Consider the following 23925-nt stretch of genomic DNA (forward strand, 5'->3'; position numbering starts at 1 on the left):
ATTTTTCTTTAAGAGGTTAAAGGTTCGAACTACAACTAAATTATTATTTTTTTGGTAAATATTTGAGAGAGCCTCGATTGTTAAAAATTGTAGACGAGTAGAACTGAACTCGAGATCTCTTCAAACTTTAGACTCACCAAAATCAATGGGCTAAAGCTAATTTTTGTTAGGTAATATGATAATTAATACATTATTTATTCTCTGCTAAGGCTATTTCTTATTTATTCTACTCTTTTATAAATATTGACACTGCTTTAAAAAATCTCGTGAAACTATCTTTTTTTCCACCTTTCATTCATGTTTTGGTAAGTGGTAGGGAATTTATTTTATTTTTATTTTTTTGGGTCAATGTGGTTGGGAACTTAGTTGACTACTTCTATAAATAACAACTTACTGCCTGCTCCATTTTTGTTGTAATGTAAAGTAGAATCAGCTTTTTTCAGTGATCATATCGAGATATGGCAATTCCTAACGTACGTATTCCAAGCCGACAGCTGTACATCGACGGTGAATGGAGAGAATCAGTGAAGAAGAACAGAATACCTATAATCAATCCGGCTACTGAAGAAATTATCGGTATATTTTCAGCAAATTATGATTTGCATACTTAGTTCTTGCTTTGATTTTCATCGTCTTTCTTGATATTTTTCTCCCTTGTTGAATTGTGAAGTACCTGTGGGTATTTTGTTTGGACCAACCACGTGGAAGTTTATTGTTGATAATGGGGAGTTCTAGCTATCTTCTTAGATATTATATTGAATTGCGTGTAAGCTATTAGAAAAAGAACGCATTTGCTTATTAAATTTTACTGCAACAACGATTTTTTTCAGGGGATATACCGGCAGCTACTGAGGAAGATGTGGATATAGCTGTGGAAGCTGCTCGGAGAGCGCTAGCTGGGGATGAGTGGGGTTCAACAACAGGGGCACAGCGCGCAAAATATCTTCGTGCTATTGCTGCTAAGGTATGTATACCGATCTCGCTACTTCTTACATATGCGGGAAATAATTAAGTTTAAAAATATGGTTCCATAGAATTATGAAATATCTTTCAATTTAGGCCACAAATAGCATTGAGCTCCAATTATATAGGGTGCGCTTGAAGGAGAATATTTTGTTTTGGAAAACAAGTACTTGTAGTTTTCTTATTTATTTTCTGGTTTTTGGTCTCTTTATAATACAATATCCTTATATAACAGTAATTTACTATAAAAGCCATATTTTTCCTGAAACTAACTTTTTACGGGATATTTTACTTCTGTGATAACTTTTTACCTATAACATCAACATCCACTGTTATAGCAGTACACTCTTTGTAAAATTACTCATTTATAACAATCATATAGAATTTTTAAAACCAATAATCAGTCTAAAGATTTTAATTTGATCATAGTTTGAAACTTTAATGCACTATTTATAATTAAAAAAAATATTATGTTAGTATATTCTTCCATAATTAAATTTTTTATTTAATTCGATTAAAAAATATATATGCTTGTATATTTTTATTCCATTGCATAAACGATTCTGTCAAGCACAATTTCTAATATTTGAAGATCTGTATATACAATTTTTTTCCATAGGACCAAAATTCTCATCTATAAAGCTTAAGATTCCAAAGATTTGCACGTACCTTTTCCAGAGTTCTTTCGTCTTGAAAGAATTTAATTTTCTAATAGTCTTACAGTTTAAATCTTTGTATTTTTAGTTATAAATTTATTAATAATGTATTAGCTTCCTTTAATATATAATTAGTGAAATATGCATATCTTTTGAGATTTTAAATTTGAATAATTTCTTAGCGTTTATATGTAACATTAGAAAAGGGTTCCACCAAAAACAAAATATATAAAAAGGGGAAAAAAAATTAGTTTTTTGATATTTTTTGTCTATAACAACAAAAAAATATTTAAACATCAAATGTTATAATAGGTATATAACATTCACTATGAAAGCCTAAAAATATTAGAACAAACGATGCTATTATAAAAAAGTTTGACTGAAAATTTTCCAAGAGCATTTATATATAATCTAGGCAAATATTATGGTGCTATGATGTGGGTCGGGGGTGGGGCCGGGGTGGTGGTTGGGCGCGGGAGGGTGGAGAGGAGACAATCAGCGTAGAATGCCATTTATGCCACCGAGGAAGTCATTTTTCCCTGATTATTGAGGAACTTATTTTCTTAGAAAATATTTTCGAGAACATTTTGACCAACCAAATATAAAAAAATTAAAAAATAGTTCCAAAAAATATTTTTCTCCGTACCAAACACACCCATAAAAACTGTTTTTGTTTTTCTCTGAGTTACTTTATCCAAATCTTTGTACTTTTGCCATGACCATTTAATTTGATATCACTTTCCCCGGGTCCTTGAACTCAGGTGAAGTGCTATCTAGACTTAAAAACTAGTTGAAGGACTCTTAATACTGCTACTCTGTTGACTGATCATTGAAACTTCAACAAACATATACTTCGTCAAATTCTATCTCTCCATTGAAGGATGGCTCTGAGAATGCCAGTTTTACTACCTTGTACATAAAACTTTTTCGTCAAAGATAATATATCGAGTATCGAAGTGAATCAAGCCTAACTGGAGCAAGATGAATCTAGACGATTTAATTTGAGATTTAGGCATAGTAGTAGTTTTATTGTCTATTTAATATTACTTAAGTGATTTCTCCAATGTGTGAGTACCTTTTGAGAGGCCTGAAAAATAGTGCAGCTGTAGATGTCGCGGAGGATAAAGAAGTGCACGTGTTTTCACTTTAGGGGTATCTAGTTTAGTACTTTGAGGACCATGATTTTGATAGTTGTTGAGATAAGAATCCTTAAAATACTAAGTAATTTAGCAAGCAAATCTCCACTCAAGTAGATTATGTTCTTGGACAGGGACGGACCTAAGGGGTCACTGGCACCTATAAAGTTCGGTAAAAAATTCATGTATATATTGTATATATCTTTAAAAAATAGTGATATACTATTAGTGTGCCAAAAGTAAATTTTGATTGAATTCAAATGTGCACCCACGTGCTTCAAATCCTAGGTCTGCCTCCGTTCTTGAATACCAGTGAGCTTCTGTATATATTGCATTTCACCTGGTGTTGGCAAGATATTGAAACGGCTATTCATTATTATTCTGTTTTTTTTAAATGATTCATTTACTAACTGTTTTAGATTTGTTCTTAGATACTGGAGAGGAAGTCTGAACTTGCAACACTTGAATCGCTTGATTGTGGAAAAACATTGTTCGAGGCTGCTTGGGATATGGTATGTTCTTGCTTAATGAGATACACATTCTGCTTCATCTCGAAAGAGACAATTTAATTTATGTGCTGTCTTATATTTCAGGATGATATCGCAGCATGTTTTGAGTACTACGCAGACCTCGCTGAAGCTCTGGATTCGAAAAGGAAGACTCCAGTTGATCTTCACATGGATTCATTTAAGACTTACGTTCTTAGAGAACCTCTAGGTGTAGTCGGATTGATAACTCCATGGTACGCACCGTTTTTCAGAGTTATTATGGTTTTATTAGTTTTACAAACGACTAATTGATAGAGGCAGATGTCCATGTTGAAACTTCTGCATTCCACTTATGTTCTACGAACATGTATATACTCGTCGGTCGTTTTAGTGCCATTGACAAGATAAAATTAAGGCATTCTGCTTTATCTGAGCTGGTCTGATTAAGTTCTTAAAAAGTAAAAGTTAGTTTGGAAATGAAAAACATTCAGTTAAGCTAGTTACCTCTTAGTTCAGCAATATATTTCATGCAAAGTTGAACCTCATAATACTAACAAATGAACACTGAGAATGACAATTCATGTGTACATGTTCAAATTGTATTAGTTGATTTGATGGTGACCCCAATTAAAAATTTCCAGTGTTTACTAGGAAAAACATGAGATATGGTGCGATGAAGGCCTTTAGAATGTTGTTATAAGTGTAAAGATACCTAAGAAAAGCTCCATACGAGTTCCATTTTGCCAACTCGTAAATGTGGTGCGAGTTACTTAAGTAAATCCACCGACTACATTACCCCTTCAAAACATTTCTTTTCTTCATGGAGAAAAGGTGCAATCCTCATTGACTCAGTCGAAAGCATACAACTTCGCTAAAAGGTGCAAAACCTTGTGCTAAAAGTGCATGCTTCACCTGACTATTTCAAGACAATCAGGCCACGCACTCTTGATTCTTTTACAAGATTGTGAAAGTTTACTGGTTTTTTATGAATGGCTGATGATTCTTCTGTTTTCATAATGAAGGAATTATCCACTGTTAATGGCCACATGGAAAGTTGCCCCTGCCCTGGCTGCTGGTTGTGCAGCAATACTTAAGCCGTCTGAACTAGCATCTATGTCAGTCCTTATCATATCATCTTCATTATCTATGTATCCTTGATCCTCATTCATTGTATCTTTAAATACATGTGTCTAAAATTCAATTGCAGTACATGTTTGGAGTTGGGTGAGATCTGTAGAGAGGTGGGTCTCCCTCCTGGTGCTCTAAACATTTTAACAGGATTGGGGCCTGAAGCTGGTGCTCCTTTGGTATCTCATCCTCATGTTGACAAGGTTTGCCTGTTTCCTTATACTTTTGGGATATTTATCAAATTTTACATTTTAATAAGGCGAAGGAAATTTTATATTTTGGTGGCAGATTGCCTTTACAGGAAGTGCCACCACAGGAGTTAAGATCATGACTGCTGCAGCTCAACTTGTTAAAGTATGTTCTGGCGTAAATAAGTAGTAATTTATTTAGGTTCGTACTGACAAAAAAACTAGCTGGAGGGTGGAGTATAACTGAGCCCTAATGCTTCATTTGCAGCCAGTTACTCTTGAGCTTGGTGGAAAAAGTCCAATAGTTGTGTTTGATGACATTGATAACCTTGATTTAGGTTTGATCTTTTTAGTTTCTACATGACAGTTATTTTGTGCACTTACGTTTTGGTTAAGAAGTTAACTTCTCCTTAAACTAATCTTGGCACTTGATCGTTTGTTCCTCTTTGTCTGATGCAGCTGTTGAGTGGACTCTTTTTGGTTGCTTTGCAAATGCTGGTCAAGTTTGCAGTGCAACATCACGTCTTATAATACAGGTGACAAGCGTTAAATGTGGATGAGATCCATATATTAAGTCAGTACTTTCCTTTGGTTAGCTCAGTTATGAGTTATCCTCGTGGACCTCTTGAAGGGGTGGGGATCATTATTAGTATCTTACGAACCTCATGTTATACCCTGCAGTAAGCGCTATAATATTCATCAGAGAAAGAGTGCAATTTTTAAAACTCATATGCTCAAAATTTTATCAATCCTCTCTCTTCCCCTAAAATGTGAATTAATGTGGATTGCAAGGGTGCAATTTTTGGTCTTAATTTGTATACCAATTGATTTATCTTATGAAAAGATAACTTTTAAAAACCGAAAGTGCATGGAGAATACTATCAAATGATTTACTGGAATTAGAATACAAAATGGTGTAGCAAATATGAGAATATGAGATGGGGTGGCCTTTCCATGAAAAAGATGATCTAGTATATGTTTTACTATACTTAGCATAGCAATGCTAGACGCTAATGCTGATTACTTTAGTTCTAACTTCTAACTATAAAACTGTGGCATTTCTCGGTCTTTTTGATGTATTCTTTTGTTCTATTACCCTTTCTGTTATAGACAAGGTTGGAGCCTTCGTTGAAACCAAATTCTCAATACTGCAGGAAAGCATTGCTTCTGAATATTTGGAAAGGCTGCTTCTGTGGATTAAAAACATAAAAATCTCAGATCCCTTGGAAGAAGATTGCAAGCTTGGTCCCATCGTTAGTTCTGGACAGGTAGGAAAATGTATGTTATTGGGTTAATACAAGAGGTGGTTCTAACTATAAAGTGCTTGTCAGAAACAAAATGTGATACCGTATTACCTTGAATTGAGACTTATATATCTTATTAAGTGAATAACTCATCAGAAGACACTTCTTTAGTCTATTTCCTTCTAAAATATTACTACTTTTTAGCAGACTTGTCAATGTAGAATGTTTAGCCATCAAGTGGACAAGGTAGCAAATGGTGTACATAAGTAGGAAAGTCTGTAGAGGAAGGGAACTAGACTGCAAAAAGCTATAATTAGATGGAAGTTAATGGTGTACATAAGTAGATGTGTAACATAATACTAAAATTCCTATAATTAGCAAGTACAAATATAAGTAACTCGAAAGAGAAAAGAGAAACCAAGAAGATTACAAAAAGTTCATTGAAGGTATGACAAGGAATCCTGATTCTTACAGAAGCAAAGAGATGTGAATTGAAGTATGAATGGGATATTGATTTTCAAATTGTCTCAGTGGTGTTTCTTTTCTACCTCTCCTCATTATATATTATTTCTGCTGGTGTTAGTTTTCTACTCAAAGCAGACTCTGTAGAAATTTTTTCTGTATTGATCTTGTTAATCTACAGTATGAGAAGGTATTGAAGTTCATCTCAAAAGCCAAAGATGAAGGTGCGACCATTTTATGTGGTGGCGAAAGGCCTCAGGTAAAAATCCTTCCTAAAAGGCCTTGCAGGTGCTTTATTTGTCAATCTTTTGTAATAAAACTTAAACCACGACTGAATCACAGCACATGAAGAAAGGATACTATGTTCAACCAACAATTATTACTGATGTTAATACCTCCATGGAAATCTGGAAAGAGGAAGTATTTGGACCTGTTCTTTGTGTCAAAACATTCAAAACTGAAGAGGAAGCCATTGAACTAGCAAATGACACTAAGTGAGTTGGCTACGAGGACTTGCCAAATGGGGGTTTCTGCTACTTTACACCAATATAAAATGTGCCTCTTTTAATTATTATTTACTTTCTTCGCTTTTCTCATAGGTATGGTTTGGCTTCTGCTATTATGTCAAAAGATCTTGAAAGGTGTGAGCGTTTTACAAAGGTGGTAGTATTTCTCATTTGCTACTACTACAAGCAATTTCTTTCTATCAAAATCAAAAGGCATATTGGCTGCTGCAAGAGGAGCATGACATCTTGTTAATTGGATTTTTGCAGGCTTTTCAGACAGGGATCATCTGGTTCAACTGTTCACAGCCAACCTTTATGCAGCTTCCATGGGGTGGTAGAAAGCGTAGTGGTTTTGGACGCGATCTAGGGGAATGGTAAGCACTGACTAGGCTTTCCCTAAAGCACAATGACTAACATATAAAGTCATGACCTGGTGATTAGTTGTTTTTCTATTTGCCAAGTCATATCTCCAAATGTTTCCTTGTGCTTAAATGGCCTCGGATTTGAAATTGCTAGAATGATGGATCAAGTGAAAAAGAATTTCAAAAGTACGTTTGGTAGGTCACCATACTCGGGATGCAAAGACAAATTCAGGATTTCAAACGCGTGGATTTGGAGTAGTATTACGGCATTCACTATTAGTTTTTGATGCAAACTTAGTATAAATATGTATACTCTTTATCTTTTATGAAACTTTTCAGACAACGCATATATTGATAGTCATATGGCAAGTTGTCTGAATTGATGTGTAATTTGACAAGTTATGGGACTGATAAGTGATGTTACTTGTCTTCTTTGATGCAGGGGTCTTGAAAAGTACTTGAACATTAAGCAGGTGACGCAGTATACTTCTGATGAACCATGGGCTTTTTACAAGTCACCTTCAAAGGTGTGAAATTTTCTCAGTAGTCGAAGAACATGCAACATATTGCTGTTGTGATAAACTTACAAGGACCACTGAAAGGGAGTTGATTGAGGCGTGGAATGATGTGAAACTAGTATACCCTTTGTTTGTTTAGTTAGTCAACAGCACTTGTTATTACACAGAAGCTATTATATTTCATTGGCATAAGTTTGTGAGAACAAAGGATCAGTATTTTAATTCCTTCACGTAAACTATTTGTAGTTTTATAACAGACCATTCATCCATCATTCTACCAAATAAAGTAAAACATTTACCTGTATGGGGTAAAATATGTTCATATTTAATGATCGCATGAGAAGGCGACACATGAAGCCGAAGACAGAAGACAGTCGAACCCGAAGGCAATGATCTCGTTTGTCGTCGGAAAGAATGATACTCATAAAGACATAATAAATATTTGCCATCGGACAACATTCAATGAAAAATATTCTATAGCATTAAGTGCATGATCTGTTATAGAGAATATGTCATTCGTTGCCCACTGTTACACATTCTTCAATGACCCTCATAATTGTCATTTAATAGTGGCTTGATCCTAGGACCGTGTTCCCTAGGCGTAACACACGAATTTTCTGGCAAGCTTATACTTTACTCTATCAAAAGCTCAATAACGTTTTACTTTCTTGCTTATTAAAATTGTTCTTACTGCCTCCGGTAGCTCTGTGCCCGGGACGAAGATATCTGTAGTTTATTTGAATTTCAAGGCTAAGTCTTACATTTTTTTTATCTAATTCATCTATTGATTTTGGATCAAATCGATTCACTTGTCTATAAATCACGTACAAATTCAACTGTACTATTTTATGGGTAAACAGTTTGGCCCCCACCGTGGGGCATAGACAATCGTATAATTGAATTGATCCCTGCATCTATTACTAACTTGTTTGATTTTTTATTTTAGCAAAAATCATTTAAAAATGGCAGATAATGGTGTCAACAACACACACAATGTTGAGGCCCAAGGAAGTCAACCTCAGCACGAAGATTCCGTCAGTGATACCCACAACGAGAGGAACGAGGCCACGCCGGTTCACGGTGGGAAATATCCACAACATGTTCGAGAGGCGACTCTTGATGATGCTGAAGACAGCACGTCATCGAAACAGTAATGATCTTGAAGGAGCAACAAGAGGACATTATAGGCCATCTCATACGGCAGGATCATGTCATGACGGAGCTGAAGCAGGCATTGTCGGGTGCTTCTAACAACGCGAATGGACGAGGTCCAGTTCCTCCCGGTGCTTAACCAAACAATGCAGAGGGTCAACAACAACACCCCAAGGGGAGAAGTCGATTTCGATGGGACCGGGGAGAACGGTAGCAGTCCTGGCAACAACAATGAAAATGATCGCTTCAAAACCGAACTCATACGATTTATGAAGGAAATAAATGCCCAAATGGATCAAATTCCGGACGTACCACCAATACTGAAAGGACCGGATGTGAAGAAGTACACCCAGCTGCCGTTCAAACCGAGCGTGGCACCATAGTTAATCCTGAAGCAGTTCAAAATGCCAGACGTGCCAAAGTATGATAGAACTTCAGATCCTCAGGAGCACATCACCAACTATACTACGACAGTGAAGGGAACGGTTTATCTCCCCACGAGATCGAGTCAGTTTTATTAAAGAAATTCGGGGAGACCCTTATGAAGGGAGCCCTAACATGGTATTCGCTCTTGCCCGAGCACTCCATACACTCCTTCGAGATGCTCGTGGACTCTTTCATCAAGGCCCATGCCAGGGCCAGAAAGGTACAGGTCCGAAAGAATGACATATTCAGGATTACAAAAGAAGATTATGAGTTGCTGCGGGAGTTTCTGACCAGATTCCAGAAGGAAAGGATGTTGCTACCGGTCGTACCGGACAAATGGGCGACTGAAGAATTTACCAAAGGTTTGAATCCAAGAAGTTCCGACGCTTCTTGGAAGTTGAAAGAATGTTTGCTCGAGTTCCAGGTAACAACTTGGGCGGATGTTCAGAACCGGTACGAGTCTAAGATAAGGATTGAGGATGATCATCTCGGTTTCCCGATGTCGGTCAAGGGTCGGGATCAGGAGAAGAATAAAGAGAAATAGAGAGATGATTTCGACACATATCAACGATCATCAAGAGATTAGTTTTTGCCCTATGAACGGACCGAAGGATGCGATAGATGTTACAGGTCAACGGATAGGTTCGCTACTGATAAGAGAACTGATCACGGATGAAATAACATGTCGTTGCAGAACAAGGAAACGTGGGGTTCTCAAGATTGTTCCTACCACAGTCTTTCCGAATATAACTTCAATGTCAGCATAGTGGAGCTGGTGTCGGCTATAAGGAACATTAAAGAAGCACGATTCTCGAAGCCAATGAGATCTGATCCCAGCAAAAGGGATCCTAATTTGTGGTATGAATACCACAGGACAAACGGTCACCGGATTGGGGACTGCCAGCATCTACACGAAGAGGTGGCAACATTGGTAAAAACGGTCATCCCAGGGAATGTTTAAGTGACTGGGCGAAAAACAACTACGGCCGCAAACTTGATAATGTAGAACCTTCAAAAGCAGGAGAAGATTCCCCACGCTTGACGATCATCATAATTTTTGGGGGGAACGATATTAACGGGGTCACATTCTCGGTAGCAAAAAAGATGAAGGTGTCAGCGACCCACAATAAGAGACTCCGGGAAGTCGTTGAAGACGACATTACTTTTACGGAGGAGGACGCAAATGGATTGTTGCTACCACACAGCAATGTGTTGGAAATTTCTTTAAACGTATTCTGGTGGACCCAGGAAGTTTGGCCAACATCATACAATAGAGGGTGTTGGAGCAATCCAAGCTCACCAGAAGTATCATTCCGGCCACAAAACTCCTCGGTGGGTTCAACATAGCAAGTGTAACAACCCGAGGAGAGATCCTACTACCCATGAATGCCGAGAGGGTGATGAAGACGACCCTTTTCAAGTTGGTGGACGACGATATGGGTTACAATAACAGTTGCTCAAATTCCCAACTCCCAAGGGAGTTAAACAAATACGAGGTGACCAATTGGCAACAAAGGAGATGAATGCAATATCAATTTCCAGTAGCAAAGGGAAGGATCATGTGGCATAACAATTATGGGAACTGGCGCCTGCTCCCGAGCCGAGCGAAGTCAACTAGGGGGAGGAGTCGTCGGAATCCTATCAGGTACCAAGATATTTTCAGGTACCAGAAGAGACGGATGCTACAAAATCCACAGCATAAGAACTTGAACAAGTCACATTGTTCGAAAAATGTTTGGAGAGGAAGTTCCACTTAGGGACAGGACTGCACCCCGAGCTCAGGTCTAAATTTATCAAATTTTTTAAATTTAATGTCGATTGTTTCGCATGGTCGCATGTGGATATGAGAGGTATCATGCCAGAAGTATCCATGCATAAGCTAAGCTTGGACCCCAACATCCCTCCGGTAAGACAGAAAAAATGTCCTATTGCCGAGGTCAAAAACAAATTTGTCAAAGAAGAGGTAACTCACTTGCTTGATATCGGTTCAATCCGAGAGGTAAAGTATCATGACTGGCTAGCTAACATAGTAGTAGTTCCAAAGAAGAATAATAAATTTTGCATGTGCGTAGACTATAAGGACTTAAATAAGACGTGCCCAAAAAACTCGTTCCCATTGCCAAATATTGATCAAATTATTGATGCGGCAACCGAGCATGAGTTAATGAGTTTCCTCAATGCCTACTCCGAGTACAACCAAATCAATATGAAACCGGAGGATCGGGAAAAAACTTCGTTCATAACGAGCTTTGGCACATATTGTTACAATGTGATGCCTTTCAGGTGAAAGAACGCCGGAGCCACTTATCAACGGTTCGTGAAACAAATGTTTGAGAAACAAATAGGGAAAACCATGGAAGTTTACATAAATGATATGCTTGTTAAGTCTTTGAACGCTTGTGATCATCTTAAACACTTGCAAGTAACTTTTGACATCCTAAGGAAGCATAACATGAAGCTTAACCCCGAGAAGCGTGCATTCAGGGTCAGCTCTGGTAAGTTCCTGGGATTCCTGGTGTCAAAAATGGGGATCGAGGTTAACCCCGATAAAATCAAAGCCATCGAAGATATCTCGGACCAGCTATCAAGCGTAAAAGAGGTTCAAAGGCTAACAGAGAGATTGGTCGCTCTGAGCAGATTTATTTCCCAGTCTTCGGAAAAGTGCCATCATTTCTTCGCACTTCTCAAGAAGAAGAATAACTTTGAGTGGACACGGAATGCCAACAGGCTTCGAAGGATCTGAAAAGGTATTTGTCAAGTCCTTCGTTATTGAGGAAAGCAAACAACTACTGATCTACTTAGCAGTCTCGGAGATTGCGGTAAGTGTTGTTTTAGTCCGTGAGAACGAAGGTACACAATCTCATATTTATTATGTTAGTAAATTTTTTATAGGAGCAAAAATTCACCACCCACATATGGAAAAATTGGTCTTAACCCTCGTAGTCGCCTCTCCAAAGCTAAGGCCTTATTTCCAATGTCACTCGATAGCTGTGGTGACCACTTTTACCCTACGAAATATTCTTCATAAATCTGAACTCTCAGGTAGGCTAGCCAAATGGACCGTCGAAATGAGCGAATTTGATATAGAATAAAAACCCACGAGTGTAATTAAGTCACATGTTTTGTCCGACTTTGTGGCCGATTTCAGTCCAGTACTTTTACCTCTGGCTACCAAAGAAACAATGATGGTGTCAGAATCGACATCAGGAGTTTGCACCCTATTAACGGACGGAGCTTCTTAAGAAAAAGGGTCCGGGCTCGGCATAGTACTAACCACGCCTTTGGGAGAATCCCTAAGGCAGGCCATAAGAATTTTTCCTCTCACTAACAATGAAGCGGAGTATGAAGCTTTGATTACAGGGCTCGAATTGGCCCGGGACTGGACTCTGATAAGTGGGGATTTTGACAACTTATTAGCACCTTTTTGCTTTGTTTTAGTCAGATAGTATTGAATTATGTTCCCAAAACTAATAAAAATATGCAAATTGCAAGAATGTCGGAAGTTTGGTCTCCCATGATGAAATCTAACTCAAAAAGGGGTGTTCTAAATCACAAGGCAATAAAGGGCGCAGAATCAAAGAAGTGCGGTCCACAGAAGAAAGTGCGGATCGCAGAATTCCATCTGCAGCCGCAAACCAAGTAAAAGCACTCAGCAAAACTTTGGCCAATGTGCGGTCGCATAACAGAGTTTTCACTGTCAAATGACTCCAAGTTCAGAGAGTGTGAAAAAGACCAAGTCATGACGCCTTGCAAATCTGTGGACCGCACAAGAATTGTGCGGCCGCAGAAGTGCTTCGTAGCTGTAATCCAGAAATGTGTGGCTGTAGATTCCCAGCTCCTGTCAACTAAAGAAATCTGTGGACCGCACATGGAATTGTGCGGCCGCAGAACCTCCCGAGGGGCATTTTTGTCAGCGAATTTTGGCCCACTATAAATAGACGAGTTTCACATTTCTAGCTCAAGTTTCGAAGTCTGAGCTGTTGTAGCCGTTACATTTTGCCAATTTAGGAAGTTTTTGATTTTTTTAGTGTTTAAACATTATATTTCATGAATTTAATCTTTGATTATGGGTTTAATTAGATTTTCTTATTTACTTTCTTCAACTCCCACTATGAGTAGCTAGATTTTTACAATTGTTGTGACCCAACCCTAGTGTGTAAACCTTATGGTTACTTAATTTAATATTTGTTTATGATTGGGTGTTGATTATTTAGCTTAGTTCATGCTTCAATTTTAGAATTAATGGTTGCAAATATTGATTCATGCCTTCTTTACTTAGTCTCTACTTGAGAAAGAGGGACCTAGTCTATGATAACTTGGCTAACAAGGAATTGGGCTAATTGAGAGTTTGATTAGCCTAATTAAAGAGTTCAAACTAGATATAGTAAGAACCCGACTTGAGCTCATATCAACTATTTTGTTTGATACCCATTTGGACTTGAGAAAGCCAATAGGGCAAAATCACGCTTTGACCGAGAAGTATTGAGTGGGTAACGTAGAGTTCAGAGCTATAATACATCCCAATCAACAAAATAAGTATTAATGTACTTAACACATTAGGGAAACACCTAGGTCATGGTCACATCCCTAGGTTTTTAACTATTTGGAAAAACACCAAAAACAATCATTCACTTTTAGTTTCTTTTCCTTAGCTTACAATTGTTAGAGTAATAGTAAAAGTAGAAATCAAAACTTTTTGTGGAAGTGCAAATATAGCTAATCCATTTGCTTTCATCAAGTGTATACTCCTAACACCCCTTATAACTCCCTGTGGAAATCGACCCCAACTCTTGTTGGGTACTATTCTTCCAACGACCGTTTCCACTCACTATTGAGTGCGGATTGGACGTAGATCAATTTTAAGCAGCATTGACGGGGAGTTAAAACGGTGTTAGCTATATATTTGGGTTTGTTTTTGGAATATCTTCTTTTCCTTCCGTGTTACTAATTTGTGTGAGAAAGTTTAGGTACTACCATGGCGGTAAACAATTATCTCGGAAATATGCCTTTGGGGGATGTGGACGGCAAGGATGAGCAAGTTGAGGAGGTACCTCTTGAACCTCAAGCCAATAGAAGAGGCCGGGTGACTCATGACAATGTACCCGCTCCACCCCACCTCCACCATGAGCGGCTCCACACCGTATATTACCTAGTGAAGGATATGCAAGTGCAATAGTCCCTCCCTGTATTAGGGTGGGCAACTTCCAAATTATCAATGTGATGCTCACTTTCCTTGAGCAACGAGGTTTCTTCACCGGTGCTCCAACTCAAAATGTGTACATACATTTGAAGGAGTTTGTGGATACCTGTTGGGGGAGAAAACAAATGAATGTCTCTGAGCATGCATTGAGGCTAAGGCTTTTCCCCTTCTCTCTACGGGGGAAAGCTTTAGATTGGTTGGAACGATTGCCGAACCATTCAATTCACACTTGGAATGAGTTGGCATTCAAGCAAGAGCCTAATGGACCACTACAAGAGATATGGTAACGCTATAGAACTATGGTCAAGTAGTGTCCCAACAATGATATGACGGAAAACAGGATTCAACAAATCTTTTATCGTGGGATTAGCACAACCAACCAATGTGTAGTGAATCAACCTGCCGGTGGGAACTTCATGACTACGCCTTATGCGGAAGCATATGAGATTTTGAATGAGATGGAGGAAACGTCATAGGCTTGGAAATCCGGGGCCAATGTTCCACAACGTGACCCGAATATGATCCACCTTCACAAAGAATTGCAAGACCATGGGCAATCCATTGCCGAATTGACAACTACCATGACTCAACTAGAAAAGGCCCAACTAAATTAAGTGCAAAATCCTAAGCAAGTCAATGCTATGGAAGGAGTGAACATGATGGTGAACAAAAGGAGGACCAAGGGTCCACAAGTGCAAAATCTAGTGGAGAACTATGTGTAAGAAGATGGTAGTTTTGATCAAGATGATTCCCATTATGAACAAGAATAGGAGGTGAAATATGTGAATTAATTTCAAGGGCAAAGAAACAAATTCCAAGGCCCAAACAAACAATAATGGCGACCTCAAAAAAATCAAGGCAATTGAAATTCTAACAATCAAGGAAATTGAAGTGGAAACAACAATCAACGGAATTGGCATAACAACAACAATTAAGTGGATTGCAGTGGAAATAACCAAGGAAATTTGGGGAAGGGGGGGAGGGGTAACAATCAAGGCGGATGGAACAATAATCAAGGCAAGCGGGGGTCGGGTTTTCAAAGGACCCCGATGTATCAACAACCAACCCGCCTCCTTATCCTTCCCATGGATCAAGTTCTTCAAACAATGAGATGAGGCGTATTGAAAATATGTTCAAGCAAAAGATGAAAAAGAATGCCGATTCGGATGCCTAACTTGCCTCACACAACACATCAATCCGCAACCTAGAAGTTCCAATGGGGCAAATCTATCAAGCACTAAATTCTCGTCCTAAGGTGGCACTACCAAGTGACACGGTGGTAAACCCAAATAGTGGAAACAACACGGGGCATGCAAAATCACATGAAGTGGAAGAGGTGGGAATGTACCCACCTCAAGTCAAAGGCAACTTGTTTATGATGATCAAGTGATTCCTGAAGAGGAGCTCCCGAACAATATGGTGCAACCTAATGATGAAGTTCGGATTGACATTGATGATAGTTTGGAAGAGACTCAAGAGGAGGTGAACCCATCTAGGGAACATATTATTGACATACCGAAGTCAGTAGTGCAAAAGGCTAAGACATCATTGCCTAAGACTCCACCTCCATACCCTCTAAGACTTGCCAAGCAAAATGGTGGGAATCAATTCAAGAAGTTCATTCAAATGATTAAGAGTCACTCAATTAATGTGCCATTAGTTGAAGCCTTGGAAAAAATGCCCAGTTATGCAAAGTTCATGAAGGATCTTGGGACAAAGAAACGGTCAATTTATTTTGAGACCATCAAAGTCACTCATCAAGTGAGTGAAATTGTGCATTCAATAGCTCCTAAGTTGGAGGATCCCGTGCTCTTATGATTCCTTGTACAATTCAAAGTGCCAAGTTTGCTAAAGCTCTTTGTGATCTTGGGGAAAGTCAATTTGATGCCCTATTCGGTTTTCAAGACTTTGTGAATTGGGCAACCAAGACCCACCTCTATGAGATTGCAAATGGCGAACCGTACAATGAAAGAACCTTTGGGTGTAATTGAAGATGTTTTGGTTCATGTTGATAAATTCATTCTTCCGGCAGATTTTATCATTCTAGATTATGAGGTTGATTATAAATTGCCGATTATTCTTGGGAGACCTTTCCTTTCTATGGGTAAGGCTCTTTGTGATGTTGAAGCCGGAGAATTTACCTTCTGGGCTATGACGAAAAAGTGGTATTCCATGTGTGTAAGTCCATACGGCAACCAAATAGCAATGATAAGACACATCTTGGTCAAAGCTAACATCATCTTGTGCATAATTCTCCGCCCGGGATTGAAATTGGGGACCCTTGGTAGTCTTCTTGTTGACCAAGACATTCACCCCTTCCATAGCATGAATTTTCTTAGGAGCTTGTACTTGATGAAATTGGGCATTAGCAAGTTGAGTCATGATTTTGGTCAATTCGGAAATAACTTGCCCATGGTCTTGTAACTCTTTATGAAGATGAATTATGTTGGGATCACCTTGGGGAAGATTAACTCGGGATTACCAAGCCGAAAAAGTTTCTGCCATCTCATCAAGAATCTCACATGCCTCCGCATAATATGTTGTCATAAAATTGCCCCCTACCAATTGATTGACCACGCATTGGTTTGTAGTATTAATACCATGATAGAAAGTTTGTTGGCCTATTGTATTTAGATAATGCCCTAACTTTTACTTGAATGAACTTTTACTAAGTCTTGTGTATGTTGGAGTGCTTTTTGTAATACTGCCCAAAAGTTTGTTTTAAACTTGTGTCTTGCTACCCTGATTTTCTAAAGGCAAACATTCTATTTCAACTGACTAGGACCTTGCTCCTATGTTAACATGATTTTTCAGTATGCCTTGGTTCACTTGCTACTTTCTCCTTTTTGTGATAATCAATATATGTATACCTCCATTATTTCCAAGTACTGATATGGCCTTAGGTTAGACTTGAATTAATTTAGGCCCTTAAATGTCAACTAGTGTAATCTAGGTATGTTTGGAAACTTGTTTTCCTTTTCCTATGATGTTTGTCTATGTGATGCTTTGCTACTGAACTTTGCTGAATTTTGCTGGTCTACCTGACCAGTTATGCTGTATGATCACTCTGGGAATTTCTGTCCATTCTCTTTACTTGTTGCTTTGGTATTCTGAATTCCTATTTTTAGCCGGCTGAAAGCCAAGGCTACCTAGGTTCTCTGTTGGCCTCCCTAGTGCGAGCACTGCTCAGGGTCCAATTAAGGCCATTGTGAACTCTGACGCACTAGGGGATCAACCCTAGTCACTCCTCTTAACCTCCAAGCTATCCCTAATGCTCTACTTCCCTATCATGTACTGTATTCTATGTTGGTTGCTCCAAGTGATGCAATATTTGGTGTTATAGCTCATTGAAAGGGGTCTGAACTCCCCTATGGACATGTGATCGTGTGGTTCTTTGTTGAAGGTCTAAGTCAGCTATGCTAGAAGTTTTGAAGGCCCAGTAAGGCTAGGTATTTAGTTATTCTATTTGGGCCTGCTATAGGCCTGTCTATTGCCTTATAATATTACTACTGTATTATTAATTTGGGTCTGTAATAATAATCTTTGTATAAACGATTGGGATGTTAGTAAAAAGGGATGGGGTAGATTGTAATATTAACGTATGATGGGTAGAAAACATGTCTATAGGATTTAATGATGCTTTGCCTTATGTTGTTCATTCTCTATGTACACTGTAGAAAGCATGCCATTAGGGAAACACACACACTTGCACTACTTGTTTATTAGTAAAGCCTGAACTCAAATGTCTCAATATCTTTGTAGCTATATGTTGATTAGAGAACCTGCCCGTAGGAAATATTGTTGAATTTCCTGTTAATTCGCATTACTATAGATCATGCCTATAGGACTCTAATCTATTCATTTGTTATGGTATTGCATATTTCACCTAGAGAAATCTGCCTATAAGGTCTAACAATAAAATCAGACTCCTCAATTGTTAATCGTTAGAAATCATGCCTATAGGACGCCACTGCTCGTCTTAATAACTAGTAATGATGCCCTTTAAATACTGTTCATAACTCACTTAGGCAATTATAAAGAGTATAAATAATTTTGAATTTCCACTCCGTCTATCACATAACTCACCTAGGCGCAACAATTATAGGGCTAGTAATTGAGGAATTTGCCTTCTCAATAACCAGTCTGTAATAACCTATGCAATCATGTGTATGAATCTCGCTGGTTCCTGAATTTGCTTGCGTTCCATGATGCATGTCACCTAGAAATCATGCCTATAGGGAGTTAAGTTCCTTAATTCTGAATTGCCTAACATGAAAAACCTGTTTCGCGTGCATTTGTTGTTTAAGTGTGGAGGCAAACTTGAGCCTTAAATTGCCATATTTGAAGTCTAATGTGTTTTTGTATGTCGCTTAGTTTTAACATTTCCGAACAACCTAAGTTAGTTCTAGAACCACCCAAATCAGAGGTCCAATATCTCCTGGATCATAGGTATGTGACGGGTAGTGCACGCATCAAATACAACTTATAATTGAATTAGTGCGCTTTAGGTAACAACTTTAACATAGTAATGGGGTAGCAGGAGATGATAGTCTCTGCCCGCTGAATAATATGAGTAACACCCCATCCTGAGGGAGTTATTTATGTTGCATGGGGTGATCCTTTAGGCTAAAAAACTTAGGACCCCCCCTTTTCCTCTTTATATGTTGTTATTAGATCTAAATAGTTGTATCCGCATGTTCGCACTAAGATCTGTATTAATCATGTTGTATTAAAATTCTGTGATTTCTGAACTCCCTTTGTTTATTTGATCACCTAGCTTAATCATAATACACATAATCTTAAGTTCGGTCGGGACCCACAATTGTCGACCTCGAGGAGTGACTAACACCTTCTCTTTGAGGTAACTTGAGCCCTTACCCGATCTTTGGTTGCACTGACTAGTCAAACAGAGTTATTTGCATAATAGATGCCTTAACGCACCTTAAAAAGCGTTAGGTGGTGACTCTTCTCCTTTAACACTCTATCTCCTATTCTAAAAAGGAGTTGTCACAACGTCAAAGCCCGCTTTTCGCGAGAAGAGAAAATAAAACGGGGCACGACACTTACTATCTCTAGTTTGAATTCTTTAATTAGGCTAATCACACTCTCAATTAGCCCAATTCCTTGTTAGCCAAGTTATCATAGACTAGGTCCCTCTTTCTCAAGTAGAGACTAAGTAAAAAGGCATGAATTAATATTTGCAACCATTAATTCTAAAATTAAAGTATGAACTAAGATAATTAATCAACACCCAATCATAAACAAGCATTAAATTAAGTAACGATAAGGTTTACACACTATGATTGGGTCACTACAATTGTAAAAATCTAGCTACTCATAGTGGGAGTTAAAGAAAATAAATAAGAAAATCTAATTAAACCCATAATCAAAGATTAAATTCATGAAATATAATGTTTAAACACTAAAAAAATCAAAAACTTCCTAAATTGGCACCAATAATTACCCACACTATCATGCATTGTCAACAAGGAGACAAATCAAATATTCATGCACATATAGTTCTAATGTGACATTTGAGCTTCAAGAATTGACTTTACTCAGCAAGGACTCTTGTTCTATCATGTAGGTCATGGTGGACTCCAAACTCTCCCTTGATACCTTTTTCAAATTCCTCATCTCTCCCCAAGCTTATGTTTTAAGCCATTTGTTTCACAAGAGTGTTAAGGAAAGTCCAGGTGCCAAGAGAGGCTCACGACAAAACGGGTAAAGGCTTATACATGGTTATCAAATGAGAAAGGCTAGAGGCTCAAAGGGGTTGACTAGGGATAATGACATTGGTTGGCAATAAAAAGCTCAAACGGGCCAAAGAAAGCCTATAATCACTTCTCAAACCAAGCAAAACTTAGGATTTTGCCTTGAAACACATTCGGGGCAAGTTCTAGACCCTTCACATAGATACTTGGACTAGAAATAATATATCTCACTCCTCACGCAACTAGATTGTAAAAGAGGACAGAATCGAGTGCCCACAATGACCACAATCAAGTTTAAAGATCACTATGGTCCAACTAAACCACTCGATGAATGCCAAAGTCAACACAAGAGTGACAAAGTCACTAACAAGAGCTATTTCTTTCAAAAGCCTTGTCTCTAACCATAAGCACGTAGTTAAGTGTGTTGGTACCAATTGAAGCATGGTTGACTCTTTGAGCATGACTTAATTAGGTCTTTTTATTTATTACTACTACTATTATTACCTAAACTCAAAAATGGACTCATTCCCTTAAGAAGGTTGTCATGCCATCCATCATTAGGTCAAGTCACCCAATTCACACAACAACTACCTTTGGAAAGAACCATGACATTAAGATAACCAAAGGCTTATTATCTACTAAAGCATAAAATGAATCTACTTAACAAAACAAAAACTAATATGGAAAAGATAAAGAAGTTAATAAGCAAAAATAAAGATAAAGAAGCTAATGATCAAAAACTACTAAAGATAGAATGAATATACATAATAAGAGATACAAGATAGATAATTATAAATAAGAAAAGAAAAAGTATCATCAAATTATTACAGACCAAATGTATCAAAGTGTACCAATGTATCAAATAAACTCCACCCCTCGAGTAAAAATAAGCATTGTCCCCAATGGTTAGCAAAATAAGAGTAAAGGAGAAGAAGGTGAAGAAAACTCCTTATGGATCCTTGGACATCTCAGTACCCCTAACAATGTCATCGCCCTCAGGATCCGCCAATTGAATCTCATCATCGTCAAATCTAGTCGTGGTTGGGTTGGCAAACATCTCATGCACTGCCTCAGCAGTGTCGGCAACAAGTTCTGGCTCGTCAGACTGGCCAATTGGTGCCACCGGTGCAGATAGTGCTGAAGGATCTGGGGCGGACTGGTGCAACTCAAGCAACATGTCAAAGGGCAGGTCGTCAGTTGTATCAAGTCTAGTCACCTCCCTCCAAAGCTTGTCCACTGATTTCTTGCTGACTTGGGACTTATTCATCTTCTTCACTTCCTTTCCCAGCTCTTCCATAACCAACCCATGTTGTACTAAGGTGTCCATGACAGTCTAATGGTTCTCCAGAATCTTCTTCAATATCTCCTCATTGTCAGAAGGAACCTGTGATGCATGTGAGGTAGATTGCACTGCAACAGTACTGAACAAGTCAAACAGCTTTGCAGTAGCTATCTGCATCCAGTTGTTGAGACTCGCCAATATCTGGGAGACTCGCACCACAGATAGTGGGGTAGTAAGCATGTGTACTAGCCTCAGAGCTGTGGTAGGAGCTATGGTATGAGCTATAGTAGGGGTTGTGGATGGTGGCTGAGGCATAGCAGCGACACTGGAGGAAGGCTCAGCCAAAGTGGATGGAACATAAACTGTCTCAGAAACTACCACTGCTGGCTCATCAGACTAGCTTGTGGTGGTAGGAGGCTGAACTTTCTTCTTTGGGTTGCTCGCATCCATTAGTGAGTACCAATCAAAAGTCTTCTTCGACTTCACCTTTGTGTCAAAATCCCTCGGCTCTACCTTTGTAATTTCTTCTGCGGCCGTAGAATTCCTTAAGTCAAAATAAAAGCTAAAAGGTGCTGATAAGTAGTCAAAATTCCCACTTATCAACTCCCCCAAACTTAAGTCTTTGCTTGTCCTCAAGCAAATAAATTAGTTCTCACCTCCAAAAGTTAAGGGTCATTTCAGTGAGTCAAAGGTGAACAATCCACCCATCAGTTGGGACCAACAATTACCCACACTACTCATGTATTATCAACAAGGCGACAAGGTAAACATTCATGCACATATAGTTCTAATGTGACATTTGAGCTTCAAGAATTGACTTTACTCATCAAGGACTCTTGCTCTATCATGTAGGTTATGGTGGACTCCAAACTCTTCCTCCTCTACTTTCCATTTTCCAGGCTCACTTATGAAATTTAGCACTCAATCCATAGATTTATGAAAGGTTCACTCATCTCTCTCAAGAGAATGTCACAAGTACGAATTCAAGTACTATAGGCTTGCCTCTCATGTAGATCGCCACTAATGTAATCTCACTCGCATTGAAATCAAGTAGGACTTCTTTCGGGATTTAATGAAGTCTTTTGGATTAGGGTCGAATACAATATAGGTGAGTGGTTACACCTTTCCTTAAGCACTTTATCTTATATTTTTCGGCTCATACTTTGCCATTTCTTAGAGGCACTTTCTTTTCATTGGGGACTAGAGAGACTTAACATCACTCTTTCTTGATCATTCATTCTTTTTCTCCCTTTTTGATTTCTCCATGTTTGGGATCATTACCTCATTTTGGATCAATTCAACCCTTCCACTTATTCACTTTTTGCATTTTTATTTTTGTTCTTTTCTTTCTTGACTTCTCTTCTCATAGAGATCATTTCTTTTCTATTTTTGTTCCTTGATGCCTTTTTCACCTTCCTCGTATCTCCCCCAAACTTATGTTTTAAGTCATTTTTTTACGAGAGTGTTAAGGAAAGCTTGGGTGCTAAGAGAGGGTCACGACCAAACGGGTAAAGGCTTGTAACATGGTTATCAAATGAGAAAGGCTAGAGACTCAAAGGGGTTGACTAGGGATAATGACATTGGTTGGCAATAGAAAACTCAAATGGGCCAAGGTGAGCCTACAATCACTTCTCAAACCATGCAAACCTTAGGATTTTGCCTTGAAACAGATTCGGGGCAAGTTCTAGATCCTTCACAGGGATACTTGGACTAGAAACAATTCATCTCACCCTTCACGCAATCGGATTGTTAAAGAGGACAGAGTCGAGGGCCCACAACGACCACATTAAAGTTTAAAGATTACTATGGTCCAATTAAAATACTGAATGATTGCCAAAGTCAACACAAGATTCACAAAGTCACTAACTATAGCTATTTCTTTCAAAAACCTTGTCTCTAACCATAAGCACATAGTTAAGTGATTTAGTACCAATTGAAGCAAGGTTGACTCTTCGAGCATGACTTAATTAGGTCTTTCTATTTATTACTACTACTATTATTACCTAAACAAAAAAACAGACTCATTCCCTCAAGAAAGTTATCACGCCATCCATTGTTGGGACGAGTCACCCGGTTCACACAACAACTACCTTTGAAAAGAACCGGGGCATTAAGAAAACCAAAGAATTATTATCTACAAAACATAAAAAGAAGCTACTAAATAAAACAAAGAACTAATAAAGAAACAAAAATAAAGAAGCTAATAAGTAAAAACTACTAAAGATAGAATGAATATACATAATGAGAGAAAGAGAGAAAATATATACATAATAAGAAAAGAGAAAATAATATCAGGTTATTACAGGAAAAATGTCTCAGAATGTATCAAATATGATAAATAAACTCCACCCTCTGAATAAAGATAAGCATTGTCCCCAATGCTTAACAAAATAAAAGTAAAAGAGGGGAAAAAGTGAAGAAAACTCCCTATGGCTCCTTGGACATGTCTGTGTCCCCAGCAATGTCACCGCCCGCAGGCTCATCCAACTAAATCTCATCA

At 38.3% G+C, this 23925-nt stretch overlaps 1 protein-coding gene across 1 annotated transcript; it reads left to right on the forward strand.

The window, feature by feature from the left end:
- The first annotated feature begins 283 nt into the window (after positions 1–283).
- Positions 284–7955, forward strand: LOC104107013 (aminoaldehyde dehydrogenase 1). The gene is made up of 16 exons (XM_018774422.3): positions 284–305; positions 428–576; positions 831–964; positions 3187–3267; positions 3349–3497; positions 4266–4358; positions 4451–4574; positions 4660–4725; positions 4828–4897; positions 5019–5095; positions 5714–5827; positions 6447–6524; positions 6608–6759; positions 6865–6925; positions 7039–7145; positions 7576–7955. The coding sequence occupies exons 2-16, from the start codon at positions 459–461 to the stop codon at positions 7664–7666; spliced, it is 1515 nt and encodes a 504-aa protein (XP_018629938.1). The 5' UTR covers positions 284–305; positions 428–458; the 3' UTR covers positions 7667–7955.
- The last annotated feature ends 15970 nt before the right edge of the window (positions 7956–23925 follow it).

Source organism: Nicotiana tomentosiformis, chromosome 6 (assembly GCF_000390325.3).
Source record: "Nicotiana tomentosiformis chromosome 6, ASM39032v3, whole genome shotgun sequence".
In the NCBI taxonomy this organism is placed as follows: Eukaryota; Viridiplantae; Streptophyta; class Magnoliopsida; order Solanales; family Solanaceae; genus Nicotiana; species Nicotiana tomentosiformis.